Raw genomic sequence first — 24,519 nt, 5'->3', positions numbered from 1 at the left:
TGGAATTGTTCGACGGAACACTGGAGCTATTGAACGACAGAAAAAAAAACCATACATTTCCAAATACTCACTTGATATCAATCCGTTTATTGTGGGCGATGATGGTTGCTGTGGCGCTGGAGATGATATTTGACTTTGTTCACTGTTGCCACTCTTCTCATCGAATGGGCTTTTTAATTCGTGTTCACTGCTTGTTGCACCTGTGAGATTCTCTGTCTTTGATTTGCTGTCCGGTGAACTGGCAACTAGATTTTGGACATGAACAAAATTTATCGTCATTATTCATTTCTTCTAGAATGATAGTCATTTATTTTTACGGGGGAAACTTTCAACGAATTAATAAAATTTATGTTTAGCTAGATGGTTTCAAGTGGAAGTTAACTATCTTCAAGAGGGATCGATAGTCAAACTACTTCAAGTAAGTATACTCTATTTGTATGAGCTAATTATTTGGTTGATCAAAAAAGTAATTACTTATAAGTAAATCTACTTCAAGGAGAGCATTCCATGTACGCTAGTAGGGAAGTTTTTCACTATATGAAAAGTTGCAAGGTAGGTTTCGATGGTTTTTTTTTTTGTTGCAAAGCAAAAGACTCTCATGGAGTGAGCAGCACTACAAGCGAAAAGTATAAAACTCGATTTCTTGCAAGACACACACAGTTGTGCCCGTTTCTTAAAAAGTTAATTTTAAAGTAGAAAATCACTATACATAACTATTTAAGAGTTAAGGCAACAATTCTTTATGCTGAGCAACAAATTACTTTTTACCAGTGCGCATCATGAATTATTACGATGACTACGCAATACGATGGAAATGGAGCGTAACGAACACAGCAGTTGCAGAAGTTTTCGCCGTATCTATTTTTCGGCGGGAAAAGAAAATGTGTGCAGCTTTCCAGTTTTTTTTTGTTTCCATCTGTTTCGTTCACCGTTGACTGAATGCAGCACGTGTATGTGTGTGTGTGTGTTAGTGTAAGTGGATGTGTTCGTGGATCAAATTTATGGCAGCAACAATAAACCGCGGGAAACGTTCGATTCCATATTTTACATAAGCCTAATTTAAGTGAACATTTATTTCATCTCCTTTTCAATTGTAAGCACCCAATATATCGAGCTGCTTTGTTTTCGAAACTTTTATTCATCGCATACCATCCATTGGTGTGTGTGTGTATGTGGCTCAAGACTTATAGTGTATCGTGAAGGAATCATGTGGCCATTGTTTCTTCGTCTGTTTCTTTTCTGCGTCGTCGTTCTTTGTTACAATTTCGGAGGGTTTGTTGAAAATATTTTTGCTAAAGAGGGTTATCCAAACTGGTGCTCTGAATGAAATATGGATTGGTTGTTGTTGCAGCCGCCTCGGATTCCGAAACATACAGTTTCAGCACAAGCGAGGCACAAAACACGCGACATCGAACCGATCAAGTATTTCACAGCGGAAAAAAGAGGAGAGTATTTCAGTTTGACGTATGTTAGCTAGTAGACAATTACCTTTTTTTTCTACTCTCTACCTATATCTGAACTTAATTTATGGCTGGAGTGCATATCTACATTTAAGACAGACTTTTGAGTACAATAATATACTAGCGAGTGAACGCAAGGCAGCCATAAGAGCCGCAAAAACTCACATAACTCATATGAAGAGCTTATTCAGTCTTATTTTCCACTACATTTAGTGATACACTCTTGAGCATTGAAAAAAAAAATTGCGAAGGATTTTTATCCCCCATTCATTCAACCGACGAATGCCATAGATGAAATGCGAATTGGTGCGTATGCTCCCATTTAGAATGCCTTATAATTGAGTGAATTTCCTCGTGAAAGGAGGTCTCGGCATCTTTGTCGAATTAATAAAGAGAAATGAGCACATTCGTACGAGAAAAAAGAACACTAGAGTGATGGCAAAAACAAAACTTCACCGACACAATTCGACGTTGTTGTTTTTCCAGGAATCCTATGAACCAACACATGGTATATGGTCGAAATAATGCAAAGAAAATGTTCATTACAAAAACGGAGAAAAACTATTTCAATGGAAGAAAAAAACCATTTGAGTGCAGAGAACGAACAAAAAATGCACCGTTTGTTTTACAGTCGAAGCTGACTTTATGTGTACATTTCACCATATGAATAATAAATATTTATATAATCGTGCTGCTTTTGAAAACTGTCTACGTTCATTTTGCAGTCGGAAATAGTATGACGTGATATACGAATAGCGCAAAACGGTTTGATAAATGCCTTTCAAATTGGCCACAATGGCACCGGGTACAATTTCGACAGCAGAAAAAAAATGGGCGAGAATGTAATGCCATGAGTCAACTGTTCGGACAAGTTCGGAACTATTGTTCTACTGTGTATGTCGGCCGTATGCTGCACACAAAGTGGACACAATGTGTTGCAAAATGAAAGAAAATGTTGATCTGTGCCTTGATTATTATAAGCCACAAGGGCATTCAAATCAGCATAACAAACTGGGTTTTCGGAACAAATTGCCATTGATTTTATTTTTGTCGTCGTACTGCACAAAAGGACAACGTCGCATAAATTCCTTGAATGGTCGTTGGTCATCTCGGTTCGTTTTATTGCACACAACTGAAATTATTCAATTTAACAGCATTTGTTCTGATTGCATCATCATTGATGAATTTCGAAGCCAAATTGGCGCTATACAATGTCTCACACTCTCTCAGCAAAATATGGAGCAAAAAAAACACACACACACACAAGAAAGTCAATATTTGCTTGCACATCAACGAAAATTTTCCAAACAGTTTTACTTTGTGGAACGACAAACTTTTTCCATTTATCTTAAAATGCAAACAATATACGGAGGGGCAAATAAGTTCATATGGCTTTTGGAAATGGATATGATATATAATATAGACTTCCGATCACATTTTCACACTTAAGCTTAATAACGAAGGACATGCCTCGTCGATAAAAGCATTAAATGTGTGTGTGTGTGTGTGTGTGTGTTCGTGGGAAAATGGAGAAAAATGAAAAATCGCGAGTAAACTATGCATTAAAATTAATGAGCGAGCAATTATTGTTTCAATTATATTTTGAAGCGATAATCCGAGCGAATTGAATCATCATTTGTGATTATCGCATCGACATAAGTATTAAACAAATAAAATTGGCTTAAAAACTTTTGAGTCACAACAATCATTTGACATAATACGGAACTGCACAAGCACTTAACGAATTTTATATGGTCGTTAATTTAAAAGCCGCCTAATGTGTTTCCACCCGAAACGTGTTCATATAGAAATATTCAATGATTCTTTGTGTTTGAGCGCAATGCGTGCTGCTTTTTTCTCTTCTCATCTTTCCGTCTAGCTCCCATTATGCGGACGCGCAGTATTTTACCAATGCCATTTATTTGTGCATGCCACACTCATGCTCTGTCACGTATTCCAATCAAAGTTAATGTTGATTTTATCTCTTTGGCCTGAACTTATTCCACCCATTCGTTTCATTTCGGCAGATTCAGGTTTAAAATTAAAAAAAAAAAAAACAATTTCCACGGAGTATTTACATAGCTGATGAGTTGTAATTTGGTGAATTTTTTCATTCGTTTTTTTTTTCATTTATGTTATAAAACGCATTTTTTTAATCTGTGTTTTTTTTTTCTTGTCATGTTGAAAAGGGTTGGTTTTTCTTCTGTACAGAAGCTCTCATTATAAAATATGTTGGAAATGCATCGTTATAAGCTATAATCATTGTCAAAGGAGTTACGACTGCATATATCCATTTATGTGCATCTATTTTCATGCGATTCATGACAATTTTGCATTCATACAGTTTTTTATATGTATTTCTGTATGTGTTTTTTGTTGTTATTTGCAATTTTATCCGGAAAATCAACTTCATTCACCGCCACCCGATGAATTGATTGACATTATTGTTTTCCATGTTCAAAATCATGTTGATAGCTGCTTTTAATTTTCATCCTGCGTCGTCGGAGCGCTTGTCATTCGTATGTTTTTCCCTTTTATTCATTATTTGCGTTCGTTCATCATTCGTGTATTTGTTTTGTGCAACGAGATAGAATGAGGAAAAAAAAACGCAAATACAACATTTCAATATCAATGTTGTTATGCCTATTTCCATCGTGAATTTTACATGGTAAAAACAATAAAACGTCAACATGACCATGTTACAGTTACTATTTTTGTTGCAATGTTTGCTTGTGAAATGATACATGCACGCCCGCGCTCCTGCATCCACAAACACAAACAATAACAATATTTTCGCATAGTTTTTTCCCCATCGCCATGCATTGATTTTGCCACAAAAAACCTGGATGCCAGCGAAATGAGCATTCTCTCGCTCATTCTCTGCAATGAAACAGAGAGAACAAAGAGCGATCATGGTTTGATGCACTCACTGAAACGACATGTGCGTTGAATGGATACTCGGTGCAGAGTTTTAGTTTAATTTACCAGAGCACATTTTAAACGCGTATACACACAAGTAAAGTGCTACATCATTTTTATGACTCCTAATACTTTGGAACTGTGCATGCTTATTCTTCGTGTAATTGCGTTGCTTAAGCCAGTAAACGGTACATTTTGTTTCTCTTTTTTCTACGTATTTTATCAACAAACAAATTACTGCTCCAATGAGTTAAAAGCTCATTCTTCATGTCTGCGGCTCTCTCAGTCGAAATGTAATCATTTGTTATCATTGCCAGAAAAAGGAAAACAAAACCACCGCTCAACAATTAATGCATAAAGAAATAATTGCGCCGCAAAGTAATTACACGCAAAATGTCACTTGTTCTACTAAAACAATTCATTTCGCTACCAGCACCGTCGTCGTTTTGTTCTTACGTGGAGCCGAAAATTTACGGTCTTTTCACAATCTTGATGCCGAAAAATCGTTAGACAAAGTTGCATAGTTTTTCGAACAAATAAATAATAATATTCCATTGTGCTCATTAATTTGATTTTAAATTGACTGGCTTCAGCAGCAAGTGGCTTTTGTTCCCCAAAAATCGATCCATAAATTTAGAAATAATATTTTCGTTGAATTCAGTCTGGTTGAAATTGTGGAACGGGCAAAAATACTGGCTCAAATGGTATCAGGTGAGTGAAATTAAATTGTATCTCGTGAAAATTATTTCATCATATCAACTTGTCACAGCATCGCATTAATGTATTTAATTACAGAGAATGCTTTCGATTGGTGCTCGATTTCATAAGTGCATTAAGAGTTTGTCATCTGATAAAAATCGCCCATCAATGTTTTTTCCCCTCATCTTGCCATTCCAGCAAGAATCGAGGACCACTTATTTCATTTCAGTCACGTTCGGTCGAAATGTGATTTTCACTATTACTACGACCGATTTTCTTTCTTTCTCTCGCTTTTTTTTGCATTTAATTGATCGATGAACAGTTAAAATACACACAGTTATTCTCCAACACTTTGTTCTCTCGCAATTCAATCGCTGTTGTATATCGTGTCATTGCTCCAATTTTGCCATTGGAAAAATTTAAATTTCAATAAAATTGCTGACCTTTTTCGTGGCGGACGAAAATTAATATCGCGTTTTCGTGAGCACACACACACCGTGTGTGTGTGTGTATGTCAATGAATCATGTTGGCGATTGCATTACGGTCAGTAATTGTCGAATGAATGTCAATATTGACCCCGATACATTCAGGCTTAAAATATGCTCTGGTCAATATCGTGCATTGAAAGGAGAAGAAGAGAAAAAAAAAATAGCGACCGAACATGAAAACCGCTAAACCGTGGCAAAAACAGAAAGAGCACTACAATACAATTACAAAACGTCTGTTTCACAAACTTCGTACACCGTCTTTTTTTTGGGGAGCATGAATGCAAGTGTGTTGATGTTATGTGTTTGTTTTTCGTATGTTGATTTTTCAATATCCTGTTCGCCGATGAGAGCGCACTCGTTCACATTTGGTGGAAAAGTAATAATTGGATATGATTCATTTTTTAAAAATGAAAAATCTAATGTAAAACATGCAGTTCATATTTCGTAACATAAAACCGAACTTTCTATGTCGCCGAGTCGACAAATCAAGGTCCCAATCATTCGACGATGCGAGCGAAGGAACCGCCACAGAGAGATAGCGAGGAACAGATGGAGAGAGAGCAGGAGGGAGAGGATGGAAGAGAGCAACGTCAATGTGCCATTTAACATGGTTGTCGCAATGCTTGTATGCCCGAGAGGGTCCTGCAGACGAGATAAGCAACGGGTAGGAGGTGAAGGAGACACAAAGTCAGCTAGCAATTGTTGTACGTTATCAAAATTTTAATTAGAATGAACTCTGCCGCAGGGCTCAATGCCATAATGTTACGCTAGATAAAGCGTTCGTTCGTTTATTCGTCGTTTGGTTGGTTTGTATTTCTGTGTGGCATTAGACACACACACAGAGAGATGGAGAGAGAAAGAGAGAGAGAGAGAGAGAGAGAGAGAGAGAGAGAGAGAGAGAGACTGAGCTTATAGTCGACTTGTAATCCAGAACAAATAAGTGTATTGGTAAACGTCATTAAATGTCACCTGGTTCATTGCTGTTGCCGTTGCTTCCAATATAACACGAGTATATCCATATCCACACTCAATACCTCTGTTTACTGAACTTTCCTCGCCTAATGACGTCAATTCATAGCAATCATACACATGCACCTATATTAACCGTACAGATAATGTGATTTATATACTTTCACTCACTCAATGTGTACCTACATTGTACATCGTACTCTTCGAATGTCTCAAGAAATCGAATTTTTGCCGATACACTTCCGAGAATAAGCAATTCATTTTTAATGAGCATATAAGAAGAATTTTCATTTCGTCTTCGTTTTGTTCGTGGGTTTTTGATCGCATTCATGTTGAAAACTTATCTATGAATTTCAACACGTTGCTCGATTATTTATGTGGAATGGTGTTTTTTTCTCGTGTGTTTCTTTTCTTCATGGTGACATTTTTATATTTCAATGCTAAGCCAACCCAAGCCATCCCGAGCCATCCCAAGCAAAGCCATTCCGAATAATAAATTGTTAGACAACTGAGCACGCGACAGCATTTGTTATGTACTTGTCGTTGTTCGTCAATCGAATGAAACAGAAAAAAAAAACGTACATATCGATCGCAGACATCGATTGTTTTTACTATAAGTGGCACAATTAAGATTCACTTAATGGTTTTGATGGCGGCGCAATTGTGCTTAGAAATAAAACGGAACAGCCGAGTTGTCATATAAACAACACCATTCAAAAGGCACTCTTGTTCTCGCTTCGCTCGTTTGCTCATTCTCCGTGTCTTACTCGAAAAAACTTTGTTCGGAAATGGATCAACCAAAATGATTGCCTCTTCATTTATGGATGCTGTTAAAGAACAAATGTGTTCTGTTCAGTGACGTTTATATTTCATCATTTAATTGTGAAAATTTTACGCCTTTTTCCCCGTTGTTATTGCTGCTGTTTTTGTTGTTGTTTTGGCCTTAATACCAAAACGATTTTATGTTTTTTTTTTCCATATGGATAATTATATTGGGTAAGTGTGTGCCCATTCCGTTAAAAGGCAATATCGTTGGATGGCCGTTCAAATTGTCATACAGCTTGCGTGTGTGTGTGTGTGTGTGTGTGTGTGTGTGTGTGTGTGTGTATTTCGGAAACCGATTTTATGCAAAGTTTGCATAGAATCTTCAAGGCTACGTATTTATATGTGATTGTATGAGTGCTTTTTTGACTTGACGTAAAGCACACCACTTTCAATTTGGCTGTCAATTCTACCAAAGATTGCAGTCAAGTAGAATGACTTTCTAACGAACGGGCAAAACAACACACATAAAAAAATATTGTTCAATTGACCGAAAAATACTGAAATTTACTTCATAACGATGGCATAAATAATTTTCATGCAATAATAAAGCAAGGAATTTACGCTAGAGAAGCAAAAGCACGAAAAAAAGAGCGCGCGCACGTTGACGTTATTTCCTTCTTCCAATGTTTTTCTTCCTTGCGTCGGCAAAAGGAAACAGTCTAATGTTGTTGAGTTTTTTTTTATGGTTTGTTACATCTCTTGCTCGCTCGCTTGCTCGTTCCGAATTTCCATGATGAATGGGTGTCAAGTTTCCATTTGTAGAAAGCTTTCAAAGATTGGTCTCTCGTTTCGCTATCACCATAAATTATCGTCAAATTTGGGGTGAATACCGAAAAGACTTTATGCGCAATGCACACTTTACTTGGAGCCTTTTTTCTCTTCTCGACAGGCAAAAGAAATGTTCAACAATTTATGCTTTAAATTGGCTGCATTGGAAAAGTTGCACCAATTTTATGCGGTTGACGTTGCATAGTTTTCGTTCGCAGAGTGAAAAATTACACAAATCACCGCAGTTCACAAGTTTAGATGATCTGTTGACATTCGAATTTGCGCAATAATACGTGTGCTGCTGCAGCTGTGAATTGTCTGTGTTGAAAACTTACAGCTTGACATTTCCTTTGGTGCAATTTGTACATTTTATATGATGGCAATGAAATGAATCCACATTGTACTGTGGTTCACTTCGCGCCTTGCCTCGTTCAATCGCCCTCAACAAAGCTTGTTGGTTAATTGGTTCCGAAGCTCACACTCTATCTTCCTCTGTTTGACTCATTTTATTCATGCTTTTGTTTACAATGTGTTGTTTTTCTTTCCCATTTGTTAATTGGTTTTTAATTGGATGGTGTATGTATTGCAACGCTAAAAATATTGAATGACCAAATATAGAATCGGTCGGTCGCTTCGGTTTCGGTCGCAATATTGACAATGGGAATGAAAATCGATAATTCGTTACAACACCAACCGCATCAGCAATCGATTCTCATTGCTTTTTTTCCCGTCGCAGCCAATTGTGCCGACGCCAACATCAGCACAGCGGTTCGTGACTAAGGAATCGATACGCCGAAGGCATACATACGTCCACAATAACGCCCTAACTGACATTCTATGCCGCGGTAAACAGTTAGCGAGAGAGAGAGAGAGAAAATTGTATGTGTTTTTCACAGATACATCGGACTAAAATTAAATATTTTGATAAATTTACAGCAAAACCCCAGAGACGAACAGACTAGGAAGTAATCAGTTGATTGTTGACAAACATTTCATTGTACAGTGAAATTACATTACAATTATGGCTGTCATTGTGGGTTTGGTATAGGACATGCACTTGTTTGTCGCTGCCTGATGAAATTATATGCAGGTTTTGATTACGATTTTTTTCTTTCACTTGTCCTTTGGCAGAAAAAAAGAAGGAAAAACCAATTTTCAAAATTCAGACGCAATAATAATCGATCGGAAATGATACAAAATACCTGAAAAAAACATTCTAAAATATTACAATATAGCCAGGCCAAGTGCCTAATATAAAAAATTTATAGCCCCATGATGCGATTGAGCTTATCATCTAACACCTCTCGTTGAAAATCCAGTCATCGTCACTGTAATGTAGTAGTAGCACAAACATTGAATGACGCATGTTCCAATGAAATTCTCTTTCATCAATAATTCCATGGTAACTTCTTATTCATTCATTACAAAGTGTTTGGCCTGCGAAAACACTTGAATTTCAACGGTATATCGCTTTCTCCTCGAAAGCATAATAAAAATTGCAGATGAAAGGACGAGAGCGAGGCGAACGCCTTCGATTGGCTTCGAAACGAACACAAAAAAAATGTTCGCATTAAACGATTATAATTATCTGAGCTGATAAATATTTCGATGAAAACGACGGCTGAACTCTCGAAAACATTTAAGCTGTTCAATTAGTCTCAGATTCCAATTCGTTTTCATTTGCTCCAATGCAACGGTAGAACCAATCGAGTTGGCTACTATGTTGCCAACGTATTTATGTTGCAAATGCCTCAATTAGTATGCTATTGTTGCGCATCGGAGCCTCTAAATCGAAAATAATTCCATTCGGATTAAAATAATAATGGAAATCCCATCTTCAATGCTCTTTGTCTGTGAGTCTCTGTGTGTGTTTTTGCTTCATCACATCATTTACACAACGCACGAAACAATTCATTGAGAGGGTCGTTGACAAAAAGAGCGGCAGAAGCCGATGCCAATGAGATGCCTCTTACTTAAAGTGTCTGAACAATACCTGAGTAGCCTCTTATCGTTTATCGCATTTCGAAAATTTTTCGCCACTTGATAAGATACCAAAACAGTCGGAATGTGCACAACATTACCTACTATTGCAACATCATTCGAAATCATTGTTTTTTTAGTAATATCATTGGCAAATCACGCACCCAACTATATGTTCTTTACATTTACTATAGTAAACGAAGAAATGCTATGGCATAACTTATTTTTAATAATTTTACTATATTGAACTTGATGCCGAGCCTATGGGCAACTTGAAAAAAAAACTACAGTTTTTAAAAGAGATGTACGATTCGAAATTCGTTATTTTTTCTTCGAATTCCGAATCACTTGAGCCGAGGAATGCTGGGCATGTGAAGGATTTCTGAGCGGATGTGCTTTATATAAACTGTATAAAATGTTCATATGCCAAAAACATGGAACCAAGTGCTTAATAAGTATTTATATTATGTTTTTTTTTTTCTTATCGGCGTTGATATCATAAAAGTTAATTCCATGTTATAAACTTCAAGTTTACTGCATCAAGCCAGTACGCACATTCAAACGCATCAGAGCTTTGCTGGTGCCATTTGGCTGCTGTATTTATATTCCCCAAGTAGTAAACACCCCAAATCATATTATTTCTGCATGAAAAAAAATTACCAAAATCGGTGTCAATTCTTTACAATCGGCAATAATTCATCATGTTTGAGATGAAGAGAAAATTTGTTGATAAATTTTTAATATTTTTACCATATTGATCTCATATATTGTAATATTCGGTGAGTGCCACTAAAAAAATATCCACACTCATCTAGTGCGTGAGACGCATGGTCACTAGGGTGTTTTCGGTATTAAATAAACAGAAAATGGTAGTTTAAGTTTGATAGAGCAGACAATTTGGAATCGATTTCATATATTTTTGTTCGGAATCAGTCCAAGATGCCACTTCCCACAAGCAAAACAAATGTTCGTCGAATTTTGAGGTTATATCACTATTCGATGAAACTAATCTGATATTTTCCACTTTTTTCGATTCAATCTCACTGCCATTTATTTTCACGTAATTTTTATTGGAATAAGTGGCCAAATAGTCGAAAATTCACACAAATTGTATTGCCTCTTTGACCGGTTCTTCAGTCATAGAAAAAACACCGACAAACTCATTTTTTTCACAGAAATTCATTCAATGAGTTTGAAATAGACGATAAATTATCTAAATGCACTAAAATATCCAATCGAACAAAACCAGGAAGGCCAAATTGCAGCAAAACTAAAACGTAAACAAAATGAGTTGTCATCATGAAATCTGGGCTTCTTTGACATTTTGAAGGGCTACCAATGCACTTGTGCGAATGAATCACAGTCAATTCGCACGCAGTGATTCGCGCAGATGTATTTTGGTCTTGTCAAACATCAAACTAAGCCCGAATTTCATAATGACAGCTCGTTTTTGTTTACGTTTTGGTTTTGCTGCAATTTGGCCTTCCTGGCTTTGTTCGATTGGATATTTTAGTGCATTTAGATAATTTGTCGTGTATTTCAAACCCATTGAATGAATTTTTGTGAAAAAAATGAGTTTGTCGGTGTTTTTTCTATGATTGAAGAACCGGTCAAAGAGGCAATACAATTTCTGTGAATTTTTGACTATTTGGCCACTTTTTCCAATGAAAATTACGTGAAAATAAATGTTTGCATTGAGAATTCATCCCTGGTAGTGAGAATGAATCGAAAAAAGTGGAAAATATCAGATAAGTTTCAGCGAATAGTGATATAACCTCAAAATTCGACGAACATTTGTTTTGCTTGTGGGAAGTGGCATCTTGGACTGATTCCGAACAAAAATATATGAAATCGATTCCAAATTCTCTGCTCTATCAAACTTAAACTACCATTTTCTGTTTATTTAATACCGAAAACACCCTAATGGTCACTCATTTAGTGAGTGAGACGCACGCGGATGAGATGAAGCAAAGCGGAAGAGAAGCGGGCAACTCCATACGAACGAACGATATAGCGCGCATACATTTCGTCACTCCGTCGTTAGAATACGGACACAAACACAAACACGTAGTACCCATTGACTCTATGTTCTAGTTGCGCGCTTCCCTTTCGCTTTGCTTCATCCCATCCGCATGCGTCTCACTCACTAAATGAGTGACCATGCGTCTCACGCACTAGATGAGTGTAGATATTTTTTTAGTGGCACTCACCGAATATTACAATGTATGATTGAACTTGATATCGCGAGAAAAAAAAACATTTTGGGCAGCAAAAAAAAGAAACAATAACAGAAGAATGGCAATAAACATGTCAATGATTGCACAAAAAGTCAAGTGTAAAACTGAATCGCGATAAGAATGAATTGCGAATAAGAATAGAATAAATACAGCTGAATCAAGTAGTCAAGGTTGACATTTCTTCGTGGCAATTTTATCCCGAAACACACATTTTAGGTGATGATAGAAGAATTTTTTTCGAAATTGAATTGAACATAGTGAAATAATTGATTTTTTGAAATTGTCTTTAAATTAAATTAATTCCGATAATTATTGGATTATAATTCAATATATATTACGCTCCACATACATTGGCTTTTTAAAAACATTAATTAATTGTTTGTATGCAGGCCAACTGGTGGTACTTAAATCATGCAGATTTTCAAAGTCATTTGTGTGGCACTGCTGTGTGTCGCAGTAATTGCACTTCCCTCGGAGAAACATGATTGCGATAGCAATTGTGAAGGTTGTGATGGCAGCTGTGGCCATAAACCCAAAAAAACTGAAGCCGAACCACCAAAATTGGAATGGTGGGAAAATGCGGTTTTTTACCAGATCTATCCGCGTTCATTCAGAGACAGCACCGGTGATGGTATTGGTGACATTAATGGTATCATCGAAAAGTTGGATTACTTGCAAGATTTGGGAATTGATGGGACATGGCTTTCGCCAATCTTTAAGGTGGGTTTTTTTCATCGTCTAACGCGAATTTAATCGTATAGTTGAAACTGAGCCAAAGTATAGCCCCAGAAAAAAAGCATTGAGTAATGTTTTTGTAATTTGTGAAGAAAAGCACGTAATAATTGAAGTTTTTCGAACAATAGAGCTATTTGTAAATGCTTCCAACTTTTTCTAAATGACTGAATAGTTCCCATTCAATTACGATAATGTTTACTTTATGTCGAACAAACATACAATTTCGTGAATTAACGTAATTATTACGTGAATGATTGATGAAATGCAATATTCGAAACGAAATGTGTGTTATTTGCTCATTTCCTTCGAATATTCAAGCTATTTTCCTTTTCTCCTTATAGTATTATTAAAAAGACATTACACAAATGATTAAGCCGTTATTGTTCCGCTCTAAACTGAAATTTTCGGTGTTTGAATCGATTTTTAATATTTTGAACATTTTTTTACATTCCAATTTTTCTAACAGAGTCCGATGAAGGATTTTGGCTATGACATTGAAGATTTCCGCGAAGTCGACCCTATGTTTGGTACATTGCAAGATTTGGAAACCCTATTCAAAGAAGCAAAAAAGAGAAACATTCGAATCATTTTGGATTTCGTGCCAAACCACACTTCGGATCAAGCGGAGTGGTTTAAAAAATCAGTGAAACGTGAAGGAAAATACACTGATTATTACATTTGGGCTGATGGCAAAGGTAAAGACGGAAAAGAGTTCCCACCAAATAATTGGGTTTCAGTTTTCTATGGCCCGCCTGGACCTATAACGAGGAACGTAAACAGTGGTATTACCACTTTTTCCGTAAGAATACTGCAATAAATATTAACGGTGAGATGTTCCGGAATAATCTTTTTTTTTATTATTTTTTGCAGTTAAAGAGCAACCGGATTTGGTAAGAAAATGTGTCAATAAATTTGGTTCGAATTGATTTGGTAAACGATGATGATGTTTATGAATAATTTGAGTTTATTTCCATTTTTCGGCAACTCAAAGAATTTCCGCAATGAAGATGTCGTTAACGATATGATCGACGTTCTGAACTTTTGGTTGGAAAAAGGTGCTAGCGGTTTCCGTGTTGATGCAACCAATAACTTGTTCGAGTGTGAAGATTTGCGTAACGAACCACTGAGCAATCATACCAACGATCCCAAATCATATGACTACTTATTGCATCACTGCACAAAAGATTTGCCAGAAGTGTATGAGGTGGTGTACAAATTCCGCGAAGTTATGGATAAATTCCGGGCGAAACATGGCGGCGAACAACCTATTTTAATGACTGAAGCATACGCAAATGCCACCGAATTTGTAAAATATTTCAAATCGGCCAATGGCACACTTGGCTCCCAGATGCCATTCAACTTTGCATTGATTAAAAACGTGACGCGGTATTCGACGGCACAAGAATTTAAAGACGAAATCGATGCGACAATTAAAAGTGTGCCCAAAGATACACGTCTTAATTGGGTCATGGGCAATCACGATAAACCACGCATTGGTTCACGATTTGGCGAACGACGGATCGATGGTCTTCTTGCTTTGGTCATGACATTGCCTGGCATTGCCGTGACATACAACGTATGTAATTGGCTCACATTCGCTGTGGCCGCCACATGAAAAAATCCACCCAGCGAATACAAACACATTTAATTTTCCATTTGAATTTTTGCAGGGCGAGGAAATTGGAATGTTAGATAATCGAGCAATTTCATATTCCGACACAAAGGATTCCGCAGCCTGTAACCTCGACGCTGCAACCGGAGATTGGATCCAAGAATCACGCGACCCAGAACGTAAGAGCATTTTTACATTTACATTTTCGCCTCTTTTTTTTCTCTCTATATCGAGCCATTGTTTCGGGTGGCAAAACGTGCTAAAAATAATGAAAATATCACTCCACTAACAACGACGAAGACGATGGTCATAGAAAAAAAATCTATGAAAAATTAATGTGTAATACATTTATTTTCACTTCAGGTACGCCATTCCAATGGAGTAAAGAGAAATTCGCTGGATTTATGCCAGAAAATGCAACGGAAAATCCATGGTTACCAATTCATCCCAACTATCGTGAGGTGAATGTTGCATTACAAAAAGAGATTCCACGCAGCATATTAAACTACTACAAGCAATTGGTGCAGCTTCGCAAGGAGAACACCTTCACGTATGGTTCATTCGAATCGAGGGTTATTAATGAAAATGTGTTCAGTTATGTGAGGTAAGTAAAGAAAAAAATTTATCACCTCAATTGATTGATACGAAAGTGTGCCACACGTCAAAGCCATATAAAGATGTTGTGGATAAAGTCGAATGGTAAATAATATTATGTTTGTTGGGTAATTCATTATATTTCAGAGCACTTAACGAGTCTGACACATACGTGGTTCTTATCAATTTCGGTGCACGTGAAGAACAAATTGATATCAGTGAAAATTTGGCCGAACAACTGGAAATAGTAGCTGTGGGCAGTGACTCATGTTACAAACAAAGGTATAGATATCGACTCCCCCAAAAAGCGAAAAAATGCTTTCCCATCACTTGTTCAAACACACCATCCATATTTTGATATCGGTCGGTCGCAGCAAATTGGAAACGAAACACGCAAAAACACAATAGCAAATGGAGCTTGAGTCTGTCACAACCGACCGATGAAGCAAAATAAAAACACCATCGACAATGCACGACAAAATATGACCAATCTATTTTCGGAGATGGCAAGAGAGAGTGTCATTCACTTCATTTTTAATTTTCTCTTTTGTTTTCATCCGTTTTTATTTTCCGTTTTTGGAATTGTGTGTGTGTGAGTGTTTTCAATCGATTTCCATTTATTTTATGCTGCTGCCGATCGAATCGTTACTTTATTTATCGATGTCTGTTTGTATTTTGGTTCGTTTACTTTTCTTCGACGATGAAAATGATGAAAATAAGGGGGTTTGAAATGATATGACCTATTTTGCTTTCAGGTTGCTCCTTTTTTTTCTATCGTTTTTTCGGGAATGAAAACAACTTGCTCGTTTTCTTATACGTGTTTTTGTTTTTCTATTTATTTCCAGTGAAAAAGTAAAAGCGAAGGAAGTCATTTTACGAAAATATGATACAATTATTCTGAAAGCAGCTCATGTACATGAAAATAGCAAAGGCGTTGGGTCATCAGTCATCGCAAACATCGCATTAACGTTTGGCTTGTTCGTCGCATCGACTGCACGTTTTATTTTCTAAATGCGGTGTGCGCTAATTAATTGAGCAATTAGCGAGATGTACGTTGTTTTAGTTGTTCATTTTTGTTTGTTTGTCTGATCGCGTTCTGTAATGTTCAAGCAGTTTTTATTTTATTGTCCATATTAAGTCAAACAATCGTGTCTTTCAAGACATTTTTCATTAAAGCACCCTTTTTTTTCTTTGTTAGTTGATAGACAAATTCATGTTCCATTTATAGATAGAGTTAATTATTTATAAGAAAATACTCGAAGAAAAAAGAATGTTTTTTTTCTGTTTGACGGTGTGAAAATGGAATAATGATATGAAAAGTGTGAACAAATAAAAGAATTTTAATAAATGACGTATGTGGTTATGAAATGATTTGCCGAAGTAGCATAAAAAATAAGTAATTGGACGATTTATTTCCATAATTTGGTTTGGCATTTGATGATAGTAATGATTTAAAAAAAAACACTCGTTGAACCAGCATTGAGTTTTTAAATCGTAACGTTCATCAAAGTGTAATGTTATTCTAGTCGTTTCGTTCGTTTTTCAAAACTACCTTTGGAACATTTCCAAGGAACCGCCTTCCTTATTCGCTCCGAACGAAAAAATTCTATCTTAGACAAATCGTTTCGAGAGAAGAAAAAAGCACGTAATCGCTCCCAATGAAACGTAACGAGATGAAGAAAAGGTAGAAAAAAGAACAAACTCCCACAAAGTGAAGTAAAGTTTGCATTTTCAATTCAACTGATTAACGTTTTTAAAACGCTGCAAGTCGTGTTCGATTCACCGGTTTGCCGTTTTTTTCTTCTTCGCCTCTTAAAACATGTAGTAGTTCTTTTTAACCGTATTTCTCTTTTTCACTTCCTTTTGATGGAGTGTTTTACCGTTTAGTTTCATAGACACTGAATGCACAAATTGGATTCTTATTTGTTTTTTTTTTTGTGTGTAGCTTACCTATGACGTAGTTGTATCCATCCAGTGTAAGAACACATTTACGTGTCGTTATCGCTGTGCTTGATGGTGACGTTGATGAGCAACTGGGTGATTGATGTCGAAACGAAGATCGAGTTTGTGACGATCGGTTTGCGACAACATTTAACGCTGGTAAAACTCGTGATCCGCCCGGATCCGATTGGCATTTATGCACTAAATCTCTTGCACGTGATATGCATTTGGAGGTGATAGTACGTTTGTAGCTGCCATCATTGCGCCGAAGCGCATAGTCTTTTGTGCAAAGCTCATCGGTGGCGGTAGTGGTGTTGACGACGATGCCAGTGGCCGAAAATGCTTTGTCACACTTGGTTTTGCGATTGTCATCCATGTGGGTAATTGTTTGGCCATCGTCATCGCAGCTCGAATGTGATCCATCATTACTTTTTGTAATGGTTGGTGTGCCGACAGCCCCTGTAGCTGTACTAGCAGCAACAACCGCAGCCGCTGCCACTGTATTTATATTTTCATCACTAATCGAATTATCCATAACTTTGAACAAGCGTATGTTTACACAAAACCTGAACGGGAATTTCTCCCCACAATGACAACGCAGACGTTGGAGATACTGATAGAAAGAGAAGGAGAGAGAGAGAGAGAGAGAGAGAGATACAGTGTGCGTGTGAAAACTTCCGTTCCTTATTGCTATTAGCACCCAGTTTGCAGCATGATCTTTTTTCTTTCTCTCTCGCTAACACACTCTCCGTTTATTTGTATTTTTCTGCCGTTTCTTTGGCAAATCAATGGAAATTAGATGAAATCAAATAGTGTATAAAATGGGAATATAAATGGCTTCCTTGTTACTTGTTCTGTGACTTGGCAGTTTTTCGTGTGTTTTATTCGAATGTCTCAGCCACTGGATCGGATTTTTATGATGTTGGACATGTTTATCTTAAATATCCGAATGACTTAGTACGTGATATTTGGATTTACGGTCGGTTTGTGTTCACTCTTGTGCTACAGATAGAGAGGATGGTTGTTGATTTAATTTTCTCTTTATCACTCTCTCTCTCTTTTGTCGCTGTCCGCTCGCTTGTATTCGATTAACGTCCCATTTATTGTAAAAGTTTTTCCACGAACTTTTCACATTTTTCTTCTATCATGACGATACTTTTTCTGTTCCGTTGTTGTTTTCTGTTTTTCTATTCACTCACACAAACATTTGTGTTTCACTCGATTATATAAATTATTGTGTGTTTTCTTTTTTTTTATAAATTCGACGCGTTTTTCATTCTTCTCTATCTGTTCAAATTATTATTATTTCATTTTGTTCATTGTTGTTATTCACTTAATTTGATATCAGCTTTTGTTTAGCTGGGCTTTTTTTTCTCTGTGTGCGTTGAACATTTTTTTTCCTCCTTCTTTTCATAACATTCTTTGTTGCTCGAGGGATGAAATACGAATGATTGTGTTCTTAGGTCTTCTTTCAAACAAATTTAATTTGTTGAAAATAACAAAATTGTCTATAAATCACCAGTAAAATTGGTCCCCTTTTTCTCTTGCTCTTCCACACGCTTGACCTAATTTCACTTTATTTCTATTTTTATTCTTGTTGCTGTTGTACCAATCGAAAAGAACCAACAGTGAGTAGATGTGAAGCTGCAAAAGTGAGTTTTCTTCTTTACGATACGCTACGACTTTTCTTTTTCTCCGTATGGCGAATAGAAATCATCAGGTCACAATGATATCTGATCGAACGGAAAAAAGATGTTAATGTGTTTTCAGTATTGTTGTCACGTTGTTTGCCATTTTATCATGGCCCCAGGCACGTTGACCGAGAGATCGACACCGTATATCTGCGTTTTGTCGGCCGCCGCACACTGATTCAGAAACATGAAATTTTAATTGATTGGGTCAGTTCAAATTTCTTGAAAAACATCCATCGCATATAATCTGTTTACACTTTGTCCACAAGATGACGGTTATGTGTATGTGTGTTTCTTAAAATTCGACCTTAGCTTTGGTTTACATAGAATTTACATTTTCCCTGCTGAGTTTTTCATTCGTTTGGGCACTTTGCGTGCTTTTCGTTCGATTGTCTGTCTCGACGCAATACCGTATTGGCACCGAATTTTCGATTGGCACCCTCTGTTTTGGTGCGATTGTATCAATTGATTTCGTTTTGTGTCGAATGAATATTGATGCGGATTAATCCAAAACAATAAAATGGCCTTAAATTGGCCAATAACTCAGTTTTAATTTTGCAATAAACTGTGTCGTGTGAAACGGTTTTTTCTGTTTGAAATATATCAGTTGCTTTTCATGTGAATTGTCTGCAGTGTGTGTGTATATTCCATTGAACGAGGGTGACGACGGCAGGTGCGGGCGGAGTTTTGGAAAAAATTTCGCATTTTGCGCAATAAAAATATTGTTGGTAGGAAATTTGTGTTCGATAAACAAAAAAATTGCGCGTAACTGCCATGGAATAGTGTGCCGCAACCCTTCGAGCGTCAGGTACATACACACCGAATGTGTGTGAATGAAAGAAGCTACTGCATGTGGAAAAAAGCAGAGAATGTATTTGGCTAATGTCAGCTAGCCAACTGAAAACATTCTGGCTGGCTCAGCGGCTGAATTCTATGCGTTGCGTTTTTTCATCGCATCTGCAGTACAGAAATCATATATATGGGGATTTTTGTTTTGTTTATTTTTTGTTGTTTATAAACAAATTTGCCTATCTTTTTGCATTATCACTGTACATAGTATATGTCCATAAGAAATGTGCAGAGGCAATGCAAAAAGATAGGCCGATTTGTTTACAAACGACAAAAAATAAACAAAACAAAAATCCCCATAACTAATGTATTGGCAATGTAAAAATAAATGGCGAACATTTTACATTTCTTATGAGCTGTATACTATGTTCAGTGAAATAGGCAGACTTGTTGACAAATAACGGTACATGAACAAAACAAACATCTCCATATATATGATTTCTGTACTACAGATTGCGATGAAAAAACGCAACGCATAGAATTCAGCCGCTGAACCAGCCAGAATGTTTTCAGTTAGCTAGCTGACATTAGCCAAATACATTGTCTGGAAAAAAGTATAAAATTTATAATCACTTTCATATTTTTGGGCGCATGATGAATGGCAGAATGGCGATGAATAGATGAAGATATATTTTTATTTTATTTCATTTTCTTCTTATGTTGCGTCGTGTATTTTTCCCCTCTCTTGCCTTTTCTATTGCGCTGAATCATCGCGTTCCACATTCAATGTCTTACTTTTTTTTCTTTCAACTTTAGCGCCCGCTTTGAAATTGTAGCAAAAGTCAAACCATAGACAATCAGACGAGTTGTTGAAGGTATAGTACGCGTATTCAAAATGAGAACTATGTGTAGCATTTGCTATTCAGTGGGATAAATGCGAAGCGCAAATGTTATGCGTATTGTATGTCCGATGGGGTGGAGGGAGAGCAGAGGCGACCTTTTCATTTGGATTCAATGGATCGTTTTTCTTCGTGTCGCTTTTTTTCTGCTTTCTTTTCATCGGAGAGGGTATTCATTTTCCCTACGCATATATTTTGCGTTTTCTTACAATCAACCATTCCAGTGACTTCTGCGAATAACAAAAGAAAATTAGGAATCCAAAATTGGGTGCACAAATCGGTTTTTTCTTTCTCTTCTCTTTTTTTCGTCGCTATGGAATAAGAGATGGGCAACAAAAAACTGCGGACAGATCAAACGATTAATGAAAACCACAAAAGCTTTGGACGAATCAAAAAAGGAAACACTCGAAATGGAAAATGCCGAATTTTCGCATTTTGTTTGTCAATTCATTAAATTTGTTCATCTGTTTTGTTTGTCATTTTATTAGCTCGACGCGTTTGCAAATCGTTTTTTTTTGTGTATGTGTATAATTATTATAGAAAAAAACAGCTTCGAGTAGCTTCTGATGTTGGCGAGAGAATGCTGTCATTTTTTTGCTGTTGCTTCTGCGTTTCAAATGACGTCAAACAGAAATGTTATGTGATATGACGATTTGGCGTCGAAAATGTCATGATTGCCACGCACAGAGAGCAAATATCCCATATATAACTATGCTTATTTGAGTATTCATTGAATCGGTTGGAGGAGTTTAACGATTGCCGAAATAATTCCGCTGATAATATTCGGTGTTTTGACGCCAAAAGGGCTGTGTTTTTTTTTTCTTCCTTCTTTTTTTTCTCCCTCTTCGTAAATTGGGTTTGAAGGTTCACTCACTCAGCGCGCTATAATTCATGCGGATAAAAGTTCGCAAACACACTAATCGTTTCGAGATCACTGAATATTCCAGTTTTAATGTATTTTCCAAATAAAATGGAAATGTGCCATTCAGCGACCACATAAACGACACACAAAATGTGCATCGCATAAGCAAACAAACGAAAATGGATCGTGATTCGCGGAAACTTTTTCCATTCCTTTTGGAAAATTGACAAACTTTGCGGTTAACAAGTTTCTCTTACATTTGCGAGTGTGTGAGTGTGAGGAGAGAGAGAGAGAGAGACAAAAAAAGAGACAGAGTTTTGTTATTAAAGACAAAAGCAATCATGAAGTAATATTAAATTGCGGTTCAATGTTTCGCGTTCACTCCTCATTCTTCCTCCCTTTTTTCGTTGGTCTGTTTGTTTTTTATTTTCATTTTATTTTGTGTGTCACTAGCGCGTCATTTCACCTTAGAAGCATTGCAAACAACACATCAACTTGCTGAGCATATCATTGAAAAAAAAATAGCATGCAAACTGGCCATCAGCAAAAAAGAACGAAAAAAAGTGTTTTTTTCAATTTCATCCTGAATAAGAAAAAAACTGCCCAGCGACGATATCATTTCAAATTGGCTGCTGAATTTTTATATTTTCCGCTGTTGCTGTTATTTTGTTCATTCCGTGTTTATTATGTCATCGTGTTTATCTATCTAAAATCATCATAGCCATGGCAGCACTGATGAAGACCTTCTCAAGCTCATTTTTTTTTCATAAGAGACGCGTTTTTCTTGTTACTTATCATTGAAGAGGAGAAAAAAACAACAGCAACAACAGCAGCAGCAGCAACTCACAACCATTTCCCTATAGCAACACATACACACACAAATACGTTCAAATAACAAGAACATTCAAACTGCATCGTCATCAAATTGAATGAAATTCAAAACAACGAAAAAAATGGTATGAAATGGTGTCAGTTTGAAGAGTTTCCATTAAAAATGTTCCGTTGATTTTTCCCATCGAAATTAATAAATTCGTTGATAGCGCTGCGGCCCACCAGCTGGTGCACGGTATGGAATTTTACATGCTCACAGCGGGCATCATTCACAAATACTGTCGTCATTCATCCGTCGAAAGAACACAGCAACTAAAGAATGAGAAAAAAACAACACACATCACGGTAACATGGGCACTCTTTGCACCTTGCATTGTTGTATAACCGTAATCAATTTTACAAGTTTATAATTGGACATTAATACAAAGTTAACACCAATTTTATCCATATGAATGACAAAATCTACACACATTAAATATACTTGTATAAATACGACGTTGCGACCAATTTTTTTTTCCATCACTGATTAGTTAATTGTATATCATTGCGTTCACTTTCCGAAAATATTGTTGAGAAATAGAGAGAATGAACAACAAAAACCTGTCGCCACACAAAGTTCCACAAAATTGAAAACGCTACAACATTTGATGCCAATTTAATAACCACATATATGTTAAAGTTGCACAATCATCAAATACTCAAGAGGTACTGATACATTTCCAGTCGTAAATTGATGTTTAATATATCGGCGTTGCTGATTTTATTTTTTTTTTCTTGCTCTAACTCGAATTCTCGTTCGATCCAAAGAACACTTCTCCTCTCGCAATCATTAACATTTGATCTTACGCGCTCTTGGCGCGTATGTTTTTTCTTTCCTCTCTCTCTCTCTCTCTCTGTCTCTCTCTCTCTCTCTCTCGTATAATACATTTAAATGACCGTAGAGCCAATAAATGGATTTTAATGTGCTAAAAACTATTTTCAACACGTTGATTTCAAAATAAACACATAAAAATTGAATGACACTGACAGATGAAACACAAAATAGATGTGTATGATACAGAAAACAAAAAACAACCGATTAAACACACAGTATAGACAGATATATCTAGATATTTATTTTGATTTGGCAAAGAAAAGTCAGACGTAAGACATTGAACACGATTCGATGAATTGAAAACGGGAATAACGTGAACGCAACCGACGATACGACAGCACAGAACACATAACTGGAAGACCAGTTAAACAAGATCGATTTTTTTTATTTCGTCGGTTTCATTATTTTTCTTTGTTTTATTTTTTTTTTTTTTTTTCAAGCATGTCCAACGGTCACACGACATTAATATTAATTTTTCGATCACTTTCTCATCATATCACATGATGGTATTTTCCGAAGTTATCTCATTTTTGCTTTCTCTTTCTCTCTCACTCTCTCGTTCTACGTTCCGTACTTCTACTTTTATCAAAATCATTTTTCCGTTCGTAGCCAAAAGTTGATTGAATTGATTCTTTGCTATCAATTAATTTGATTGATTCTTGTGCAAACCGAACGCGTGTGTACGCACGCTAGCTCATTTAAGTCAATGCAACATTCATCACTTCGGTTCATCGGTGATTTGAACGTAAGAGAAGAGGGACGAAGGGAGAAACGAAAAGGAGAGCAGCTGAGAACGAAAAATGTAACAATAATTCCAGTAAAACAGAAGCAATATGATCCATGTGTAAGATGTTAAGTAATAACGTAAGTTTTTCAGTATGTTTCATTAATAACTGATTATCATTGTAACCAGTTTTTCACTCTTGGCATGGGCACTCTAGCGTGAGCACGATAACACTCTATCTCTCACACTCCGATAGTGAGAGATATACATCATTCAAAATGCTTAATATAGAGTTATGTATCGAAACGCACAACTCTTGCCACTTTCATACACAGTATCTATACTATCGATTTAGGCTAAAGTGTGTATTTTCGCCAAAAGTTTTTCATTTCAACGACGACAACGACGACGACGATGATGAGCACAACACACAAAACTTTCTATCGCTTCCACATTTACCACTTAATCTCACGGTTTGTCGGGTATCGAGTATATTCTTGCTGTCGCGGCGCTTAAACACACAATGCAACGAGTTTAGTTTCGCTTCGGTTATAGCAGAGAAGCGAATGTAAAGAAACGAGAAAAAAAAATTATATGTAGAGAAAAAGTTTTCGTTTGAGC

The 24,519-nt window shown here is 36.5% G+C and overlaps 2 protein-coding genes across 8 annotated transcripts in view; one reads left to right on the top strand and one right to left on the bottom strand.

Moving 5' to 3' along the window:
* LOC129566684 (dual specificity calcium/calmodulin-dependent 3',5'-cyclic nucleotide phosphodiesterase 1A-like) overlaps window positions 1-23,571 on the bottom strand; it is a 40,239-nt gene extending 16,668 nt beyond the window's left edge. For 3 of the 7 annotated variants that reach the window (XM_055442833.1, XM_055442834.1, XM_055442835.1), the window contains exons 1-2: window positions 17,238-18,872; window positions 72-245 (exon numbers count right to left, since the gene is read on the bottom strand). In XM_055442833.1, the coding sequence (XP_055298808.1) occupies window positions 72-245; window positions 17,238-17,763 (700 nt within the window). In that variant the 5' untranslated portion in view covers window positions 17,764-18,872. Of the gene's footprint in view, window positions 1-71; window positions 246-17,237; window positions 19,829-22,770 lie in introns of those variants that run through there. The other 4 variants (XM_055442838.1, XM_055442839.1, XM_055442840.1 and 1 more) reach the window with 4 other exon arrangements.
* LOC129566685 (maltase 2-like) lies at window positions 12,456-16,636 on the top strand. Its single transcript, XM_055442841.1, is given in 10 exon segments — window positions 12,456-12,562; window positions 12,736-13,066; window positions 13,548-13,827; window positions 13,830-13,880; window positions 13,952-13,971; window positions 14,073-14,657; window positions 14,752-14,872; window positions 15,057-15,297; window positions 15,435-15,569; window positions 16,133-16,636. Coding segments are annotated over 9 exon segments (1,908 nt in total). The 5' UTR covers window positions 12,456-12,562; window positions 12,736-12,757; the 3' UTR covers window positions 16,299-16,636.
* Window positions 23,572-24,519: the final 948 nt, after the last annotated feature.

This window comes from Sitodiplosis mosellana, unplaced genomic scaffold, assembly GCF_009176505.1.
Source record: "Sitodiplosis mosellana isolate CC-2019 unplaced genomic scaffold, AAFC_SMos_1.0 Smas_scaffold_4, whole genome shotgun sequence".
Lineage (NCBI taxonomy): Eukaryota > Metazoa > Arthropoda > Insecta > Diptera > Cecidomyiidae > Sitodiplosis > Sitodiplosis mosellana.
The sequence above is the reverse complement of the archived record's forward strand: the minus strand, read 5'-3'. Positions and strand labels throughout refer to the sequence as shown.